The following is a 22,661-nucleotide window of genomic DNA, read 5'->3' on the forward strand; positions in this document are numbered from 1 at the left end:
ATTTCAATTCGAAATTTATGGAAACAAGACATTTGTACTCAGAGCCAGAGCCAGTTTCAACCGGGTTGGTAACGAAAGGGTTAAGTGTAGTTTTCTGGTTCTAAGCATTGCCACTTGGGTCAGTTTTTGTCATTGTGATCATTTTGTCTGTGTTAGCCGTTTGGTCGTAAAGTTTAGGACATGAAACAAAGGATTTCAGTTGTCAATTTTGTTGGGAAGATTTGACTGCTATTTTTGTTCAACCCTTTCGTTACTGTATTTATTTTGAGATGCTCTGTGTTTCTTTTCAATTACTTTAAGTATAACAAAGAATTTAGTAAAATGACTTAGTTATTATTCAGCTAGTGTTAGGAACATAAATTGTGACTAAGGTTTGGTGGAAGATTTTTATTCAAAACTTATGAAAATAAGACATTTATACCCAGAGCCAGAGCCCGTTTCAGCCGGGTTGGTAACGAAAGGGTTAATGAAGCTCTTGTGGAATATCCAACCTCCAAATAATTTCCATTGTATTTTCAAGTTTTTTTGAAAGATTTTTTTTTGAAGTTGTAACGATTTGAAAATTTTAATCATTTATGACAAAATATGATTCTGTTTAAAAATGAAGGTTTGAAATTTTAGTGTTAATATTGATGTTATATTGTCAGAGAAAAAACAAGTATTTAATAGTGTGGTTAAGCTTACTTCACTACAAAGCTGTTTGTTATTTTTACCTACTGTGTTGTTCTATCTGCAGGAGTGAAAAACTGTATAAAATATATATACTTTTTCTTTCTGGGGCGGCGAGCTGGCAGAAACGTTAGCACGCCGGGCGAAATGCATAGCCGTGTTTCGTTTGCTGTTACGTTCTGAGTTCAAATTCCGCCGAGTTCGACTTTGCCTTTCATCCTTTCGGGGTCGATAAATTAAGTACCATTTACGAACTGGGGTCGATGTAATCGACTTAATCCGTTTGTCTGTCCTTGTTGGTCCCCTCTGTGTTTAGCCCCTTGTGCGCAATGAAGATATAGGTATTTCCTTTGCCGTTATGTTCTGAGTTCAAATTCTGCCAAGGTCGACTTTGCCTTTCATCCTTTCGGGGTCGATAAATTAAGTACCAGTTTCGCACTGGGATCGATGTAATCGACCTAATCCATTTGTCTGTTCTTGTTGGTCCTCTCTGTGTTTAGCCCCTTGTGGATAGTAAAGATATATATATATATATACTTTTTCTTTCTGGTTTCTTTTGTAGTTTGCTTTCTTTCCATTCTTCATCTCTTCTTGGTATACTGTTTACTTTTGTTATAAACTTATATCTAGAACTTTCTGAATAATGTCCTTTCCATTTAATTAAAAGCTGAAGATCTTTTTGTTCTTTTGTCTTAGCAATTTTTATATACTGTAGTCTCAAATATTTCCTGTTCCTAGGAAAACAAAAAAGTGCATTAAAATAGCTTACAGCTTTTTTCTATATTATGCACTGTTTTCTCCAATCATTGTATATCATACACATTTCTAGTTTGCTTCATTTATTATTTCTGTCATCCTTTTGTGACTTGACTTAAATACCTTCCCATCCATTCCGTTCATGTCTTCTCACCACTTCTGTTGTGACTTTTGCATATAGAAGCTGATGTCACCTTCATCTCTGTTTATTCCTCTTAAAAAGAAAAAAAAAAAACAGAACAACACTTAGAGAGCAGCATAATTGTTATTTTAACTTTGAAGCGTTCATAAATTTCCGAAAAGTGTTTTTGATGGTTCTTCGTCCTTTTTTAAAAGTAATGAAATGCAAAGATTCATGCTAAATGTTCCAAGCTTGGGTTAAACTGACATGTAAAGAGTCAAATTTGACTTGTTTTGTTTCAATATCTTTCCTTAGGTGGCATCGTTAACTATGGCAACCTGATTTCCTTCAACTGGTAACTTAGGAGCTAACCCCACTACCTTTGCTAAACGGAAACGAAAAACTTAGGCCTGTAAGTCAAGTCACACTTCTGTAGGTAGTCAGCAAACATGATTTTCAAAGCATTAAAGAGATGTTTCTTCACTGCCAAAGGAGAAATAGTTTGTTTATAGCTAGTTGCTTAGCTTCTATCTGTGTGCTGACAATATCATTCTTATTTTGTCACTTAAATTTAACACACTTCCATTAACTTGTTTCAAATGCTATAGAATTTACACGTTTATATGCAAGCTACTAGAGTATCCACACACCACATATTTGTTTATGTTTAGACTAAACTGAATACTGTTGAATGTTTATTGTACTTTTTTGTAAATATTTCATCAACTTGGCACATAACTTATTTGTAGATGCATCTCAAGTTTTCTTTGTGCATTTCTTTCGAAATATTACGATACCTTAGTTCATTTGATTCTTGAGAAAAAAAAAATAATAATGAATGTGAACTTAGAGAGAGCTTAGGGCATTCAGTGGACTGATTGACCGATATTCTTGCATGTTTCTTCTTCGTTTGTATGAGTTACGTCCTGCACTGTCTCAAGTAAATATTTGTGAAATTTAAGTGATATCCTATATCAACAGAAGGTACTGACAATAACCTTTTTTCAGTAGGTAAAATATTAAGTCATTTTTTGCTTTATATGAGGAGACTGTTTGGGCCCCCACTTTTTTTCTTTTATAAATTTAACCCTTTTGTTACTGTATTTATTTTTAGATGCTCTCTGTTTCTTTCAATTACTTTAAATATAAAGAATTTAGTAAAATAACTTAGTCATCATTCAGCTAGTGTTAGGAGCATAAATTGTGACTAAGGTTTGGTGGAAGATTTTCATTCAAAACTTATGAAAACAAGACATTTGTATTCAGAACCAGAGCCGGTTTCAGCTGGGTTGGTAACGAAAGGGTTAAAAAAGACACCTGGATCATATAATCTGTAGGGTAACTTTTTTTGTTGCATCTGATTTTTACCGTTTTTTTTATGTGGTTTAGTGAGAGGGCAGGCAGTCCTATGATGCTTTTCAGAGCCTCAAACTCTGGTGGGGGCACGGGGGGGGGGTGCACTCATTCTCAGATCAGATATCTGGTCTGAATGTTTGCTATTGAGTGGATTCTACCAAAGGTACCCAAGGGCCAGGTGGTGGGGTTTAACTGTGTTGTATATTAAATCTGCCATTCCAAAAGCAGAAATAGGCCCTCTAATAGGCTTCCATACAGTTTCCACTTAGCAGATTTCACGAGGCTTTATTGAACCCAAAACTATGTCTGAAAACATGTAAGCCTATGCAGTTGTGGGCATCTTCATTAAACAACCAAGCCTGCACTGTTATCCTTGTCAGTTATTTTTTTAAACAGGTCTATAGAATAGATATTGTTTATCAAATACTTCTGAAAATCTTGAAGATTCAAGTTTTCATAGAAACAGATACAGATTTATTTGTGTTATTTTGGATAAAATCTTAGCATCTGACCATTCCCTGTTGTTATGGAGCATAAAGTAATAATAATAATAATAATATTGAACTACTTTTTTTTTTTTTTGTCCATCTTCATATTCTGAGTTCAATTCTGCCAAGGTCAACTTTGCCATTTATGCTCTTGGGGGTTAATGAAAAAAAAACAAAACAAAAGCACCGGTGAAGCCCTTGGGTCAATGTATTGAACTCTTACCTCCTTTCCCAAAATTGCTGGCCTTGTGCCAAAATTTGATACCAATATCGAACAGCTTTGTGACGAAGTAAACTTAATTACCATAATATGTAGTATTAAAACCTAGGACCTACCTTATGTGGTCCCAATTTAAAAAAAACAAAACACTACAAAAAAAAGCAAAAGAATATGGTTTTTCTACCGTTACATTCCCAGACTTGTCTTTATGTTTGCATGAGTTGTTGGTTCCAAATCTGGATCAACACAATTTTTCTGTCAACATATAACTGTCTTATTCCTTATATACATACCCTATAATAATAATAATAATAGTTGTCCCATGGATTAACAAACTCCTTAAAAGTTTTCCCCTCTCACAGTTCTAATCCAGCATGGGATGGATCCACAAAAGCCAGACTTGTTTAATGGTGGCAGGATTACTGGTAGCAACTGAAATTTGTGAAGTAAAAGTGGCAGGTATTTTATTTTTTCTACAGGAGCTTGTAAAATTCATGTAACTTGTCTAAAGGAAAATCAACACACTAGCTGTAACAGTTTTTGGACCTATTTCAAGTCACTTTAGACTACTTCAAAAATTTCACTTGATTATTTTTAGTTAGATATTCTGGATTTTCATGGCAATGTTTCCACAGGTTGATACTTTCAAATCTAAAAAGGCATAAGACATAGAGGAATACATTTTTAAGGGTTATCTCTATATATATAAATGGCAAAATGTCTGTGTGTGTGTGTGTGTCCTTTATACAAATCCACAATTTTTCAGTTAGAGGGCTCGCAATTTCTATGGTCATTCAAAACCGTCCAAGGGTGGTTGTGCACATCTTTACATTTCCCCAGTCACCCCGCAAAGCCATTAAAAAAATCAATAGAAGTGACTTTTTTGTGAATTTTCTATCCAAATCCCAATCAAAATGCCCGAAACTTGATACGCCAATTGAATGCCAGCTAGCTGTATGTGATTGGTCGGAGAATTGGACAGTACTCGCATGTATGTGAGCATGCACGCAGCTGTATATGCATGCACTAACACTATGACCCGGCGTTGCCAGGTCATAGTGCTAGTGTACAATAAATTGAGTATACTTCTAAAATACACAAAATATTCTAAGTCTTTTTATACAATTCCTAATAATGTTTAATTATAGAAATATAATAGGGGATTTTTTTAAAGCATTGAATGACTCTGAGGGTCCGGTAGAAGGAACTAGGTATCAAAGAAGTCTGCCAGCATTGCCAGGTCATAGTGCTAGTCAGTATATAAATGTACTATCTTTGAGAAGAATAGGTTTAATCTTTCTTTTGAAGCATAAGGTTATGTCTTGATATTACTTTGTGGTAATCCTGGTTCATATTTTTTGACAAGAACTTGTCATTTGAAATACTTCTAATAACCTATAGATAATATTCCCTTAAAGTACTTTACTACATCAGATTTATCTCTATATTACACAATAAGATGGTTGGTTGTGCTGTATGGAATTTTTTAGTCAGTGTTTGCTAACATTTGTGTTGTGGAAAACTGTTTCATTATTTAGGCTTTCATAACTGTTCATCTATTAATATTAAAGTCTTTCCATTTCATATATATATGTATATAATATATATAATATATATATATATATAATGTCTACAGACAAGACTATTAACATACATTAATTCAATACTCTAAGATACTATGAGAGAATGTAGCTCGTTGGCAAGCAGTGTAAGTACAATATAATTGATGAATATTTTGTTAGCTTGCCCTATTGATTCTTAAAATGCATAATCAACAGTCTACTGAGTAATATTCCAATATCCATATTACTTTCAAACAGCTTTCTAGAAAAGTACTGATAATAACAGTTCTACATGACTATTCCACGTTTTCTGCTTTAGCTATATAGACGTAGTATACTTCTCATTGTTGTAAGCAAAATATACTTTTCATTATTACCACTATATACTTTTCATCATTAACAGTATACTTTCATTATAAACATAGGCGCAGGAGTGGCTGTGTGGTAAGTAGCTTGCTTACCAACCACACGGTTCCGGGTTCAGTCCCACTGCGTGGCACCTTGAGCAAGTGTCTTCTACTATAGCCTCGGGCCGACCAAAGCCTTTTGAGTGGATTTGGTAGACGGAAACTGAAAGAAGCCCGTCGTGTGTATATATATATATATATATATAGATGATTGTGCGTGTGTGTCTGTGTTTGTCCCCCTAGCATTGCTTGACAACCGATGCTGGTGTGTTTACGTCCCCGTTACTTAGCAGTTCGGCAAAAGAGACCGATAGAATAAGTACTGGGCTTACAAAACAGAGAATAAGTCCTGGGGTCAAGTTGCTCGACTAAAGGCGGTGCTCCAGCATGGCCGCAGTCAAATGACTGAAACTAGTAAAAGCGAGTAAAAGAGAGTAAAGAGTATAGTATTTTATTGTTTAAAGAAATATATTTTATACAATGAGGTTCAGAAGTACTTTACAAAATCCATCAGACATAACTGGTTCACATCACTCACTCGCATGGTTATTCTATTAGATTTATGACCACTTGCATCTTGTTCACCCATTAACTGACAGATCTGCACTATTTTATTTTTGTAGTGATTAAACTTTCTGTATCTCTCTAGTGCATCATGTTAACATGTTAGACTTTTTGCATACTGTCTCAGATGGACATTGCCTTTCATTCTGTGTCAAAATTTGCACCAATTTTTCCATTGATTATTCGTGTTTTCTCTCATCTCATAACAATTTGTAATGATGTGCCTTCCTTGTACAGCATGTAACAATTTGTGTTTTTATATTCGCATGATGTGTGACAGGGTCTACTCTGTCACTTGTAGCAACAGTCACTTGTTTATATTTGTTTATATATGTGTGTGTGTGTTCTGCAGTATGTGACATCTGGTGTCATTCATGTACAGTTATGTTTTTTGTCCTTTACTGTGTGGCAATCTTTCTTATATGATATGTATTAACTTTGCATTTTCTGTTATCTAATTCCCAAGCAAATGTTGTGGAATCAACTCACTCAGAGAATATTCGTCTCTCTTTTTACTTAATATCAAAATAGAAGGGAAAAAAAGAAAGAAAAAAAATGAAGACACTTCACATGATATTAAAACTAGTTTTGTTCTTACCCAATATGTGCACTATTTAAAAAAAAAATTCAATCTCTTTATGAATGGGTCTTATAATGTATATTTATGCTGCTATTTTTTTTTATGCTAGTTTGTTTTTGTAAAGAAGATTAAGGTCTAAGAAAACTTAAGGTTATTAATAATGTTTATTAAAGAAAATTAACTATTAGATGAAATTAGTTTCTGTTATCATCATCATCATCATCATCATCATCATTTAATGTCAGCTTTCCATGCTAGCATGGGTTGGACAGTTTGACAGAGGTCTGGCAAACCAGATGGCTGCATCAGGCTCCAATCTTGATCTGGCAGAGTTTCTACAGCTTGATGCCCTTCCTAATGCCAATCACTCCAAGAGTGTAGTGGGTGCTTTTACATTCCACCGGCACGATCTCTAATTTATCTATTGGCTATGAAGTAAAAAATAAAATAAAGATTAAAAGAAGAAAAAAATGTGTTTGAAAAGCTTTCAGGTGTGTTGGTTCCAAAACGTTTGCCTGTGGATGTCTGCATTTAAAATAGTGAGTTGATAACATTATTAGTAACATTATTGTTCTTATCCATTCTTAGATAGAAGATAGAACTTAATACTGTCATTATTTGCTGTGTTTCAAACACCAATTGCTTATATGTATATATGTGTGTATGTCCCACTGTGTAGTGCCTTGGGTAAGTGTCTTCTGAAGCCTCGTGAATAGATTTGGTATACGGAAACTGAAAGAAGTGCATCGTGTGTGAGTGTTTACATTTGTGCTTCTTCAAAAGATCGCTGGGCTGCATGCAGTGATGGTGCCATATCTCATGTCAGCTTATCTTTCACTGGCTTTGTACTTTGAAAGCCAGTGGAATAATGAGCATGCCTTTTCAGGTTTTCATCGACATTTGAACAGTCAGGTAGCTTTTTATTGACTGTAACTGTTCGCCTTTTGTTCATCTGCCAGTTGACACAAATTCTACTGCAACATGCTGTATCACCAATTTTTCTTTTAAAATTATGTGGTACAATCTTCTACAGATGCCTATTTCTTTGGAAATTTCACAAACAACCGGGTGATGATTTTCCTGAAGTCACACGGCACCTTTTTGCTATGTGATTGTTGTTTGTTTCCATGGAATGTCGTCTGGATTTGTGATTGTTTTCAGTGGATTTCTTAATATGAAATACTGGTACCACTTATGACATTACATTTGGATATATATATATATATAAATAATTTCTCTACTGGAAAAATGCAGTCTCTATAGAGAGACATGGATTTACTGATGTGAAGATAGACTGTGGTTAGTAAATCAAACTAACTGGAGTTTTTTTTTACACACTCATGGAGGTTAGCTGGCATTAATAACCAGTACATGTAACTACAGTCCCCACTTGGATTCTATATCCCTACCACCCATAATTTGGAAACACACACACACACATGTATGTATGTATATAGAGGCCTCATTATAAGCTTGTTGCAACATTAGAAAAGTCTCCATTAATGCTTTTCTCAATCTGAGACTATTTCATACAAACCCAATGCTCTTACAGATCCTTTTAAAAAGTTCAGTTTCTTTATAGACACTCCTTATATTGTATTCTTATGCTGCAATTTTTTTAATATATTAAATATGAACATTCGTTTTTTTCGTGAAGAATATTAGAATCTAAGAAACCGTTTGTTAGTATCATCTTGTGACCTTGCATCTCAGTACTTCTAGTATCTCACTTTTAGATTTTATTGAGAATTTGTGTATGGCTAATAGATTATTCTATTAAATGCGTCAATTTTGAAGTTTAAATTCTTCTAGGAGGAATCAGATTTTGAATGTAACATGAGACAAAATACAAAAATTTCTGTATAAACAGGGCTTTTGTTCTGCCTTTAACCCTTTAGTGTTCAGATTATTCAATTAAACATAATGCCTATTGATTCCCATTGATTTGAATTAATCATGCATTATCTCATATCTTCAAGATCTTGATGGTGTAATTACCTAATGTAGAATAACATTGTAGGGTAGGTGTGAGGATCTGGTCAGTTTGAACATAAAACAGATTAGCTATTTTGGCCGGATATGGCCGGTTTAAATACTAAAGGGCTAAAGTTATTTCTGTTGTTGGATTGATTGAGTGTTTGATTGATGAATTAGAGAATTGGTGATTGATCACTGAGAGAAAGAGTATGAACTGAGCTTCAATTCTTTGGTTGTATGTCTCTAGTATTAAAGTTTGGAAATATATGAAGTAAAAGTTTGTTTTAAAAAAAGTTGCATATTTATTCAGTGTGGTATTTAAAGAGAGGAATTTCTTTTTCAAAAACCAAAACTAGTTTAGCGTTACAAAATTTAGGAATTTTAAGTTGAAAGCTCATCCAAAACTGTTTACTAAGTAACTTACAGAGTTTGTACTCAACAAAAATGCTTATTGGCATGTTAACCACTATAATGTAACCGAATAGGAGGTCATTAGAGCTGGAGCTGAGGAATGCAGTTGTTGAAGTAACTGAAGCTGAAGAAAATGTTAGTTGTTGGTGCCACCTATTTTTTTTAAATGTCAACATTGGAACCGGGGAAACTGGTAATAAGTTTCTTTACTTAGGGTACTACATTACAAATCAATTAGGGAAGGGAAAGCAGATTGTTTGACATGACATTCATACCTTTGTGAAAGACATTAGCCATTTCAGTTTTACAATTGCAAGGCTGCATTTAAGAATTGAAATCTGGCTGCACATCAGGAGCTTACCTCTTATTTAACCCTTTTGATACCAACCCGGCCAAAACCGCCTCTGGCTCTGTAGTACAAATGTCTTGTTTTCATAAGTCATCATCATCATTTAACATCTGCTTTCTATGCTGGCATGGGTTGGATGGTTCAACTGGGGTCTGGGAAGCCAAGAGGCTGCCCCAGGCTCCAGTCTGATCTGGCAGTGTTTCTACAGCTGGATGCCCTTCCTAACGCCAACCACTCCGAAAGTGTAGTGGGTGCTTTTTACGTGCCACCGGCACAGTGGCCAGATGAGGCTGGCAAACGGCCACATATGGATGGTGCTTTTTACATGCCACCGGCACGGGGACCAGTCGAAGCTGCCAATGGCCACAGTCGGATGGTGCCTTTTATGTGCCACCGGCACGGAGGCCAGTCGGCCGGCACTGGCTATGGCCACGTTTGGATGGTTCTCTTACGTGCCACCGGCACTGGTATCACAGCTAATTGAATTAAAATCTTCCACCAAACCTTAGTCACAATTTATGTTCCCAACACTAGCTCAATGGTAACTAAGTTATTTTACTAAATTCTTTGTTATATTTAAAATAAATTGAATGAAACACAGAGCATCTCAAAATAAATACGGTAACGAAAGGGTTAACACAGCCATGCCAGGCCCAAATATTCTACCTGCTTTATGTTCAAACCGGGTAGATCTGGCCTCTCGTACCTACCATACAATGTCATTCTGAAAAATAAACAATTACATCATCAAATCTCAAAGCTACAAGATAGTGCATGATTAATTTAAAACAATGTGAATAAATAATTACATTTGATAAAGTGATCTGATTGTAAAAGGGTTACAGCATTTACAAGTGGCAAAGAAAACTGTTGTTTGACCTTTCATATCTCTTCATCATCATCATCGTTTAACGTCTGCTTTCCATGCTAGCATGGGTTGGACGATTTTGACTGAGGGCTGGCGAACCAGACGGCTGCACCAGGCTCCAATCTTGATCTGGAAGAGTTTCTACAGCTGGATACCCATTCTAACGCCAACCACTCCGAGAGTGTAGTGGGTGCTTTTTACGTGCCACTGGCACGGGAGCCAGTCAGGCGGTACTAGCAATGATCTCACTCGAATCTTTTTACACATGCCACCAGCACAGGTGCCAGTAAGGCGACGTTGGTAACGATCACGCTCGAATGGTTCCCTTTTACGTGCCACTGGCACAGAAGCCAGTTGGCTGCTCTGGCAACGATCACGCTCGGATGGTGCTCTCGGCACCCTACTAGCACAGGCACAAGTGCCAGTAAGGCGACGCTGGTAACGATCTCCGTGTTTACAATTTGGTAGCAGTAAATTAAATATCTTAATTGTTCCAGTAACTCATGACGATTATTTTAACCCAAGGTTGTTAACGTCTACTGGGGCAGCTGAAGTGATAAATAGTCTTTTGCTTTGGGTTTCAATATTTTTTCCTCTGTTGGTTGTATTAACAAACGTTTAGTCGCAGGAGTGGCTGTGTGGTAAGTAGCTTGCCTACCAACCACATGGTTCTGGGTTCAGTCCCACTGCGTGGCATCTTGGGCAAGTGTCTTCTGCTATAGCCTCGGGCCGACCAATGCCTTGTGAGTGGATTTTGTAGACGGAAACTGAAAAAAGCCTGTCGTATATATGTATATGTATGTATGTATGTATATGTTTGTGTGTCTGTGTTTGTCCCCCTAGCATTGCTTGACAACCGATGCTGGTGTGTTTACGTCCCCGTCACATAGCGGTTCAGCAAAAGAGACCGATAGAATAAGTACTGGACTTACAACGAATAAGTCCCGGGGTCGATTTGCTCGACTAAAGGCGGTGCTCCAGCATGGCCACAGTCAAATGACTGAAAAGAGTAAAAGAGTAAAAAGAGAGTTTATTCCTGAATTGTGTAACTTGTTCTGTTTGGAGGTTTATCTTCCTTTCTATAATATAACAGATTGCGTTCTTTGAATTTGAAGTTCTGAATATATCGTAACGGGCAATTCACATTCTCTGATATTGTGGCTGTTGATCCCATTGGTGTTCCATAGTTATTTGTTTTTGTTATGGGATTAATTACCTCTCATTTGTTTGTAGCTTAGAAAATAAATACCACTGAAGTATTGGGCCCCAGTAAATTGACGATACTTCTTGCCTAGGAATTTGTGCTCTGTGCCCCCAACTTGGAAATCATCATCATCATCGTTTAAGCATGGGTTGGACGGTTCGACCGGGGTCTGGGAAGCCAGGAGGCTGTACCAGGCTCCAGTCTGATCTGGCAGTGTTACTACAGCTGGATGCCCTTCCTAACGCCAACCACTCCATGAGTGTAGTGGGTGCTTTTTACGTGCCACTGGCTCAGGTGCCAGGGGAGGCTGGAAATAGCCACGATTGGTTGGTGCTTTTTATGTGCCACTGACAGGGAAGCCAGTCAAGGCGGTGCTGGCATCAGCCACATATGGATGGTGCTTTTTAGGTTCCACCAGCACAGGTGCCAGGGTAGGCTGGCAATGGCCACGATTGGTTGGTGCTTTTTACGTGCCACCGGCACGGAAGCCAGTCAAGGCGGCGCTGGCATCGGCCACATATGGATGGTGCTTTTTAGGTGCCAGGGTAGGCTGGCAACGGCCACTAACGGTTGGTGATAATTGCTGTTATTATTATTATTGTTAAGACAGGGAGCTGGCAGGATTGTTAGCACGCCGGGCGACATGCTTTGCAGTATTTTTGTCTGTCTTCACTTTCTGGGTTCAAATCCCACCAGGGTCGACTTTACTTTTCATCCTTTTGGGGTTGATAAAATAAGTACCAGTCAAGTACTGGGGTCGATGTAATCAACTCTCCCCTTCCCTGAAATTCCAGGCCTTGTGCCTATTGTAGAAAGGGTTATTATTATTGTTATTAATTAGTAAGTTAAGGTGGTAAACTGGCAGATTCATTAGTACAACAAACAGAACGCTTAACAGTATTCCACCCATATTTACAATCTGAGTTCAAAGTGTGCTGGAGTTGACTTTGTCTTTCGTCCTTTTGGGGGGGTCGATGAAATAAGTACCAGTTACACACTGGGGTCAATGTAATTGACTGGCTGCCTCCTCCAAAATTTCAGGCCTTGTGCCTATATTAGAAAGGACTGTGGAAAATTCGAGTTTATTTTCAAATATTCTAATTCTAAAAAGTGTCTCGGGCATGTTCTGAGTTCAAATTTTGCCAAGTTCGACTTTGCCTTTCATCTTTACGGGGTTGATAAATTAAGTACCAGTGAAAAACTGGGGTCAGTGTAATCAACTAATCCCCTCCCCCCAAACTTCAGGCCTTTTGTCTATAATAGAAAGGATTATTATTATTATTATTATTATTATTATTATTATTATTATTATTTCCATTTGACTTGGCTCTAGTTAATTCTGTAAGAGTGGTCAACAACTTGTCAAGGGTCTCACTCCACAAAATTTAAGACCCAAATATCAATTTCAAAATCCTCACGGTCTCCTATAAACCAATTTTCTGAGCACCTTAATAAAGCGGGTTTTCTTAGCTTCACTGTCTCCAGGAACAAAGTAACTTTCTGAGCCTCGCTATCCCCTATTATTATTATTATTATTATTATTATGACGATGATGATAAACGTGAAAACATTGGAGTGGTAGAAATAGAAGACCAAATTGTCTTTCAGAACTTAAGCGTGTTCTTTTGCTTTGATTTCATCGACGACCGCTCAGTTCAAAGTCTCCTTTGACCACAAGTGGCCTGAACTCTTTACATGAACACCACCCTGTACATAACTCCATGTCCCCCTACATGGCCTTGCTTTTTGAGCCAAAAAATTAACTAACTAACTAAATAACTACTAGTCTTGTACTGAGGTTGTTTCAATTGGCTACCCTCCTTTTCTATGAGGTTATTACAACCGATGTGCTTTTGTAATGATTAATATTACCTGTGCCATTATGAGGCACACTATATAATGAATTATCAATTTTCGTTTATATGGAATGTAATACTACTCCTATAACAGTCTCGTTGAAAGGAGCTTATGTTCACCTCATCCATTTAAACCAGTGCTTTTCAAACATTTTGCTGGAGCGGAACCCCAAGGAAACATTCCACTGGCTCGAGGAACCCCTGTGCAATAATTTAATAGTCTTATGCACACATATCTGCACAGGAGACTTAAAAATTACTCCCGATTTTAGCAGTTTTGTAATTTCTTGCGGAACCCTAAGGTTCTGTGGAACCCTGGTTGAAAACCACTGCTCTATATATATATATATATATATATATCAGTGCTTTTCAAACTTTTTGCTGGAGTGGAACCCCAAGGAAACATTCCACTGGCTCGAGGAACCCCTGTGCAATAATTTAATAGTCTTATGCACACATATCTGCACAGGAGACTTAATAATTACTCCCGATTTTAGCAGTTTTGTAACTTCTTGCGGAACCCTGGTTGAAAACCACTGATTTAAACAAGGTTCATCTTAAGGTGCCCCCGCCCCCCTCCAAATTTCACTTTGTAATTATCTATCTTTGAAACTGAGAAAATGTTTTGTATGTGCTGTTTCTTAAAGCGACATTATTTTTTTGCATCTATTCCTTGTTTAGATGGATGAGAAAAGGAGATTGGAGGAGGCTTCACAGTTGATACCCCTGGGAGGCTGCAAAGGTTACAAAGAAAAACACCCCAGTCAAGCACCTGCAGTCCGTCTCTGCAACACTTCCGAGGAAGAACTAGATAAGGAAACTGTCCGCATTCTCCTGGCTCGTCAAAAGCTGAAAGCAAAAAATGAGAAATGTAATAAACCAGGTTTGTAATCAGATATGGACTTTGATAATCTCTTTTACTTGTCTCAGTCATTTGACTGCGACTGTGCTGGAGCATCGCCTTTAATCGAGCAACTCGACCCCGGGACTTATTCTTTTGTAAGCCCAGTACTTATTCTATCGGTCTTCTTTTGCCGCTAAGTGACGGGGACATAAACACACCAGCATCGGTTGTCAGGCAATGCTAGGGGGACAAACACAGACACACAAACACACACACGCATATATATATATATATATATATATTATATATATATATATATACATACACACACACACACACACACACATATATACGACGGGCTTCTTTCAGTTTCCGTCTACCAAATCCACTCACAAGGCTTCGGTCGGCCCGAGGCTATAGTAGAAGACACTTGCCCAAGGTGCCACACAGTGGGACTGAACCCGGAACCATGTGGTTGGTAAACAAGCTACTTACCACACAGCCACTCCTGCACCTGTGTGTAAAAATTTGTCTCCAATGGGAATTTATTGAGCTGTTCCTTACACTAAACACTGTCAGTAATCTGGCCTTGTAGGCGTACTCTGTTCTTTAACCCTAACCAAAGACAAGCCATGTTGCCTATCAGAGGCTGGTCTCACTGGTGAGTCAAGAAAGACTCTCTCTCTCTCATGTTCACTCTGCATATCCCATGCGTTATACTTAATCTATTTCACTTCAGCTGCTATATTGTAATTCTTGAGTATCATGGTATTCCTATCGTTCATATAACTAAATGCATCAAACTCATTTAACCCTTTCGTTACTATATTTCTGACCAAATTACACCCCTTATGTGTTTCAATTAATTTCTAACATAATCATAAATTTAGTCTGGTTTCATTAAACAACTATAACTTTTTTATTTATTGATATATTAATCTGATTTTTGGAAGATAATTTAATGAAATATTCTCAACCAATTCTATACTATAATTTTTGTCACAAAGTGACTCTAATTGCAGGTAGATACAGGTAAATTCCACAAAATATAAAATTATTAAAATTTTGTTCAAACATCGCTATAGAAAATGGGTTATTAGCTAATATTCAATTGGGTATACAACAAAATTTTACGATAGAATTTGTTATTCTGGGTAACTTTCTGATACCCATAATAATATTTATGGCAAAATAGTCTTAATTTCATTTAAGGTTGTGGGAGACCACAAACTATCGTTTCTTTCGCTTTGTTTACGTTTAGCGTAACGGTTCGTTTCTGCCGTAATGATTTCAAATAGGCTCATTCGAAAAAGTAAAAAGAAATAGTCTAAGGCTTTACCCTTCTGGGAAAGTCTGTGGCTTGGTCCAGTTTCTTCAGAAAAATCACCGAAAGAAACAGTTTTTAAATTTTCACTCCATTCAGGTGCCAATTCATTTTATCGCTGTCGGAGATCTCAGATTCACTGTTTTCACTTTCGGAAAATGAAACATCAGATTCATTATCAAATACCACATGCTTTTTTTTTCAGTCATAGAGTTAGATTTATCAAGGTCTTCAGTAGAAAATCCTTTGAATTCTGACTCGCTGCTTGATATAATGAAATTCGTATCCATTTTTTGTCAGAATTACAAATTTTGAAAACACAATAGGAACAAATTTCGGAAAAAAATCTCCCAAAATTCACGGAATTAAAATTACACTTCGATTATTGTACAAAACTGTAGTTGAACTGTTTACGAAGTATAATACGTGTTTTCACGAATGTACTGAAGAGATTTGCTCTGATATTCTCATTTAAATATGAATAGGTAAATTCGGGCGGCTTTGGGCGGTTTGGTCTCATAAACCAAAATTTTTTGGGGCGGCTTTGGGCAGTTTGGTAACGAAAGGGTTAAAGAAATTGGTATAGATATTTTGATATTCATGTATGTTTTACTTCAGCAATTAATAAACAACTATTCACCCCCCCCCCTCTTTTTAGCTTATTATTTGGTAGTTTGTTAAATAATATGCTTAACTTAACAAAAAGAAAGAAAGAAAGAAACAGTAGAGAACCCAACAGTATCCATTTTAAGACCTGATTCCTGACCTAAAAATATAGAATAGAGATGATTGTTGGCAAAAAGTAATTTTCAAATATGAAATTTTGTATCTTAGTTGGGGGGTCATTTTGACAAAAAGAAACAAATACACCTGGATTCTATTTGATTTCTTTTTATCCTCATTTGTCAGTTATGAGGTGGCAAGCTGGCAGAATCGTTAGCATGTCAGTCAAAATGCTTAGTTGCATTTTGTCAATCTCTATATTCCGAGTTCAAATTCCACTGAGGTTGACTTTGCCTTTCATCCTTTTGGGGTTGATGAAAAAGAAGTACCAGTGAAGCACTGGGGTCAATGTGATTGACTAGCACCCTTCCCCCAAAATTTCGGGCCTTATGGCACTGGTAGAATCATTAGCACATTGGGAAAAAAAATCCTTAGTGGTATTTCTTTCAGTTCTTTACATTCTGAGTTCAAATCCTACCAAGGTCAACTCTGGCTTTTATCCTTTCAGTGTCCCTAAAATTGCTGGCCTTGTGCCAGAAGTTCTAGGAATTATTATTGGTGAATAAACTAATTAACCAATTAATTGTTTGATCCTCATCAGTAACATGACCTAATTACTCCAGGTCCTGTCTTATCTCCAACATAAATGGCAGTGAAAGAACTGTAACAAATGGGGCTGATTTGATTAATCAAGTCTACTGGTTGACGAGTTGACTAATAATAAAAACAAGTGAAATATAACCAGTGTGTGTACTTGTGTGTTTATTGACAAAAATGGATTCTCCAAACAGCTGTTTCAACACAGGATTTTACAACACATCAAGAATTTTGCGAAATGAATATAAAACCAAAACCAAAAATATTAAATCTTGGATCTTGGATTTTTAAAAACCTTAACATAACCCTTTAGTGTTCAGATTATTCTATGAAACATAATGCTTATTGATTCCCATTGATTTGAATTAATCATGCATTATCTCATGTCTTCAAGATCTTGATGGTGTAATTACTTAATGTAGAATAACATTGTAGGGTAGGTGTGAGAGCCTGGATCTGGTCAGTTTGAACATAAAACAGATTAAATATTTTGGCCGAATATGGCCGGTTTAAATACTAAAGGGTTAAACATTCAGATTATTTTATCAAATGTAATGCTTATTTCTACACATTGTCTTGAATTAATAATCACACATTATCTTGTAGCTTTGGGATATTGACAATGTGATTGCTTATCTTTAGAAGTTTGATGTAGGATAGGTGTGAGAGGCTGGATCTGGCTGGTTTGAATGTATAACAGGTAGAATATTTGAGCTTAGATATGGCCAGTTTAATCCTTAAGCATTCAGATTACTCTGTCTAATGTAATGCTTGTTTATTCACATTGTTTTGAATTAATCATGCATTATTGTATAGCTTTTGAGATTTTAATATGATTGTTTATTTTTAGAATGACATTGTAGGGTAGGTGTGAGATGCTGGATCTGACCAGTTTGAACATAAAAGAGAGGCAGAACATTTTGGCTGAATATATGGCCGGTTTAAATACAAAAGAGTTAACCCTTTCATTACTGTATTTATTTTGGGATGTTATGTATTTCTCTCAATTATTTTAGATATAACGAAGAATTTTGTAAAATAATTTAGTCATCATTAAGCTGGTGTTAGGAACAGTTATTATGACTAAGGTTTGGTGGAAGATTTTAATTCACAACTTATGAAAACAAGACATTTGTACTACAGAGCCAGAGCCCGTTTTGGCCGGGTTGGTATCAAAAGGGTTAAAGAGAAAGGGAAGATAAAAATCAGACTTTTCTTTTCATTTTTTGATTTGTAAATTTAGACAACTTTAGTTGATCTTGTCTGGTATTTTTCTTTTCCTTTCTATTATTATTTTTTTTTTATTTCCATGCCTAGGTTGCCGGTATGGCTGTATCTGTCACTTGTGTTGGATTTCAGAGAATAATGAAGAATTAACTAAGCCTTGTGCAATTTCTACTAAGGCCTGTGATAAAGAATATTGCCGTTTAGGTTGCATCTGTGATAACAATGAAAATACAAAGTTGAAAGTAGACTGTGCGAAACCTTGTTGTGAGTTGACGACCTGTTGCTGTGATTCCCCCACTAAGAACTTGCCAACCGAGTCCAAGAAATCAAGCCCCCCTAAAAATTTAGATTGCAACAAGAATGAAACTGCTAAGAGTCCGTTGACGTCACCTGCATCTAACGAGTGTGTCGATGAGAATTCTTGCTCTTCTGTGCAAGACAAAGACAAGCTAACTTCTGCTGACAATACACCGTCGAACAAAGAGGATACCAGTTCCAACAAAAGCAAACTTCCCAAGAAGGACAAATATGCTTCGCTCCCCAGACGGCAAATGACTCATCGAACAGCCAAGAATTTAGATGCTATCAGCAGAAAAGCGATGATGTTTTATGAAACGAGTGAAATGTATCATTTGAAAAAAAAGAGGAATGTTAGTATCTTCCTGAATTTCTTTCCATCTATTCTTCCGATTTCCTCTGTTGGAATTTGAAACACTTAAAGGGGTTATTGTTAAGTTTACTAGGGTTGAGCTAAACAATTCATTTGTAACTATTTCACTTTGTATCACCATGTCTTTCACACCATTCCTTTTAGAAATCTGAAAAATTTGTGTCACCGTCTTTATCATCATTGTTTTAACATCCACTCATCCATGCTTGTATGGGTAGGACAACTACCAAACCGTATCCTATAACAGTTATCAATGTGCTAATTAATGTTAACTAATTAGCCTTTTAGTTTGGGTCATTCACCCCTTAGAGTTTGCTGTTTTAAGCTTTAGAACTTTAAAAACATGATTGCTAATTGAAAAATGCTATATTGAGTGCCAATACATTTGGTCTCTTTTTGACATATTTATATCGTATGACATCATTATAATAGATCAACATCATTCATAATTTAGCTTTCAAATCAGAGGGGTTTGAGCCCTGTGGTCTTCAAAAATGACTTAATGTTACTTTGCTAAGGAAATCTTGGCACTTTTATAAAGAATACATGGCTTCCATTCCTCCTCTGTCTTTCAGGAGGACACATTTAAGCTCTTGAATAGTGCATCCTATGTCTTTTCGCATTCTCTACCCTGTTTACCATGACATGGTTTCCACAGAAAAATATCACCTCCTAGCACCTCTTTGATAGGCACTAACCAATAAATCTCAGTCTCTGTGATACATGAGATGTCTTTGGTATGGCTTTTTGATAGTCATGTGTTTATGGTAAATATAAATAAAACGAAATTATATTGAAGACTGTCTCATCACATACATTGAATGTATAAACATTGATTTTAAGAGAATATTTACCCTTCACATTAATTAATTACATACTATCGCCGTGGTGATCTCATTCTCGCTCACAACATCATAAGCGGAAAGAGTAACCTCTCGAAAGAGCTGTTTTTCACTCCTGCTCCAGAGCATCGGCTGCGGGGTCACTCCGAAAAGCTCTATCTGCAACGATTTCATCTCAATCGAAGGAGAGGGGCTTTCTCCGTCCAGGTTGCGGATCCGTGGAATAAGCTGCCGGACGAGATAGTGAAGATGCCGACAACCGCTCGGTTCAAAGTCTCTCTTGACCAGAAATGGCCTGAACTCGTTGCATGAACACCCTCCCTGTACATAACTCCATGTCCCCCTACATGGCCTTGCTCTTTGCTTTTTGAGCCAAAAAATTAACTTATTTAATGACCAGAGGTAGAGAATGAAGGCAATGGGAGTTACTTTTGCCATTCACAAATTATATTTGCTGTGTTAAGTGAAATGGCAATGACAACATCAAACCAAGATCATGCAATCAATTTGTGAGGAAATCACCACGTTTGTTTAGTGAATGAAGCATTATTAGATATCTTGAATAAAACGAGTGTTAATATACTGGATAAAGCATCAGATATGGTATTGGATATATTGGATATGATATGAAATATAGTATTGCTAAATATGTTGCATAGAGAATCTTAGAAATATATTGGATATCTCAGCTCTAAATAATATATAAGATAAAGTATTATATCATCAGAAACATTTAGAATTCTCATTCAACTTTAAATCTGCTGAACTTAGAAGTCTTTTATCATTGGTATTTATCTTGGCACTTTACATTTTTGAATCTATCTACAACGTACACTGTACATTATCTTTCTCTAGTCTTCACTGACATGTTATCTTCTTTTTTAAATGCATGAAATAATTGTCAATTGGTATACATGAATTTGTATGCTAGCATGGTATTTTGAGAGTTAGGAGTTATATTCATTAGGCATTAGGACTGTTTTATACACACGTACATATATATATATATATACATAAAGCACCCACTACACTCACGGAGTGGTTGGCGTTAGGAAGGGCATCCAGCCGTAGAAACACTGCCAGATTTGACTGGGCCTGATGAAGCCTTCTGGCTTCACAGACCCCAGTAGAACCGTCCAACCCATGCTAGCATGGAAAACGGACGCTAAACGACGATGATGATGATGATATATATATATATATATATATATATATATATATATATAGTCACACAAAGCAGTGTTGAATAAAATATATGCTCGTACAATGATATTTATTTACCTCGTTTGTGTACATTCAAAAGTGGGAAGAAACCTCGTGTCCCATAAATAGTTGCCGGACAAATTTCTCCTCTTAGAAAACTGTGTGTACATACATCGAGGTTGTCTATGGGGAGAAATTCCTTTTAAGACTAGAGACTATTTTCTCGGTGAAAGGTCTTCCCACATTAGAATGTACATGAATGTATAAAATATCACTGTATTTGTGCACACGCACACTTTATTTGTGGCTTAAGGCTATCATTGTTTTTATGGTAAGGAAGCCCTTAACAATTATCATACCTATGGTGGGACGACCTGCTGTGTTTGAGGAGAACTATTGAGTCAAGTACATCAACATCAAAATAAAAATTAAATGGAAATTGTAGTTGTGATACCTGTGTCAGTGGCGCGTAAAAAGCACCATCCGAACATATCTGATGCCAGCACCGCCTTGGCTGGCTTCTGTGTTGATGGCACATAAATAGCACCATCTGATCGTGGCCGTTGCCAGCCTCCTTTGGCCCCTGTGCCAGTGGCACATAGAAAGCACCCACTACACTCACGGAGTGTTTGGCGTTAGGAAGGGCATCCAGCTGTAGAAACAATGCCAGATAAGACTGGAGCCTGGTGCAGCTTCCTGGCTTCTCAGACCCCGATTGAACTGTCCAACCCATGCTAGCATGGAAAACGGACATTACACAATGATAATGATAATGATGATCACATTGAACATCAGTGTTTGTCTTCATTTTTTATTAACACACCAAGACTTGATAATTGTTAAGGGCTTTCATAACATGAAACCAATGGTAGCCTTAATCAACAAATCTTTATCCACCAATGCTGTGTTGAGCACTCATTCTTATTGTTCAGTATATATATATGTATATAGTGTGTTTGTGTGTATGTATATAAAGCACAGTAATCTCAATCATGTAGCCTCTTCTGCTCAAATCTTTTAAGCACTTGTTCTTAACTACGATGTAATAGCTTGTGATGATTCAACTTTGAGTAAAATAAAAGTGGCAACCGTAATTTGTGTTGCATTACAAACATGTTTTTACTTTTCTTGTGAATAACAGTTTACACTTTTAAACGGCAGTAATATTAATTTGTCCACTGGTTTACTCTTAAGAGATCCAATAAGTCAGCAACTAGCTGTGCTCATGCACATTATCGTACTAAAGTTGGAAGTGGCTGATGAGACTTCCAAAAGGTTGGAACAGCTAGCGTGCCAACAATATCTTACAGGGATTGTTATAATTGTAGCTTACTGTGCTTTATGTATATGTGTGCTTGCTAATGTGTTGATTGACAAATAGTTTATGCAATTTTCAGAAAGTCCTTAAAGTTCTTTTCCCCTCATCTCAAACTTCTTTTTTCTTTTCTTTTTTTTTCTTTTGGTTTCTGAAACCAGCAATCTTCATTGCGCTCACATGTTGCTGGATCCAGGAGAAAGTTTTCTTGTAGGAGCACAAAGTCAGTGCGAGGCAAGGTAATGGAACGGTTAATTTACATAGATACAATAGCTGTGTTTACTGAGGGGTAACAACACAAACGTTTTTTCTTTTTTGCCATCTCCCTATCATATAAAGAAAACTTAGTTTAAAATACTGTTATAGCAAATCACAGAGTTTACAACATACATCACATCCAATGTTTAAGCAGTTTTGTATACCAGAACAACATAATAATCTTCAAAACAACAAGAACAATTTTACAAACACTTTCATGTGCCCCATTTTTAATCACTAATATAACGATGTAATTTAATTTAGAAATAA

At 36.6% G+C, this 22,661-nt stretch overlaps 1 protein-coding gene across 1 annotated transcript in view; it reads left to right on the forward strand.

Annotated features, from left to right (window-relative positions):
• LOC115222398 overlaps positions 1-22,661 on the forward strand; it is a 101,860-nt gene that overhangs the window by 57,222 nt on the left and 21,977 nt on the right. Inside the window, exons 6-8 of the mRNA XM_029792628.2 lie at positions 14,070-14,271; positions 18,194-18,753; positions 22,295-22,372. Coding sequence (XP_029648488.1) covers positions 14,070-14,271; positions 18,194-18,753; positions 22,295-22,372 — 840 coding nt within the window. The remainder of the gene's footprint in view (positions 1-14,069; positions 14,272-18,193; positions 18,754-22,294; positions 22,373-22,661) is intronic.

The sequence above is a fragment of the Octopus sinensis genome, linkage group LG19, assembly GCF_006345805.1.
Source record: "Octopus sinensis linkage group LG19, ASM634580v1, whole genome shotgun sequence".
NCBI classification, from domain to species: domain Eukaryota; kingdom Metazoa; phylum Mollusca; class Cephalopoda; order Octopoda; family Octopodidae; genus Octopus; species Octopus sinensis.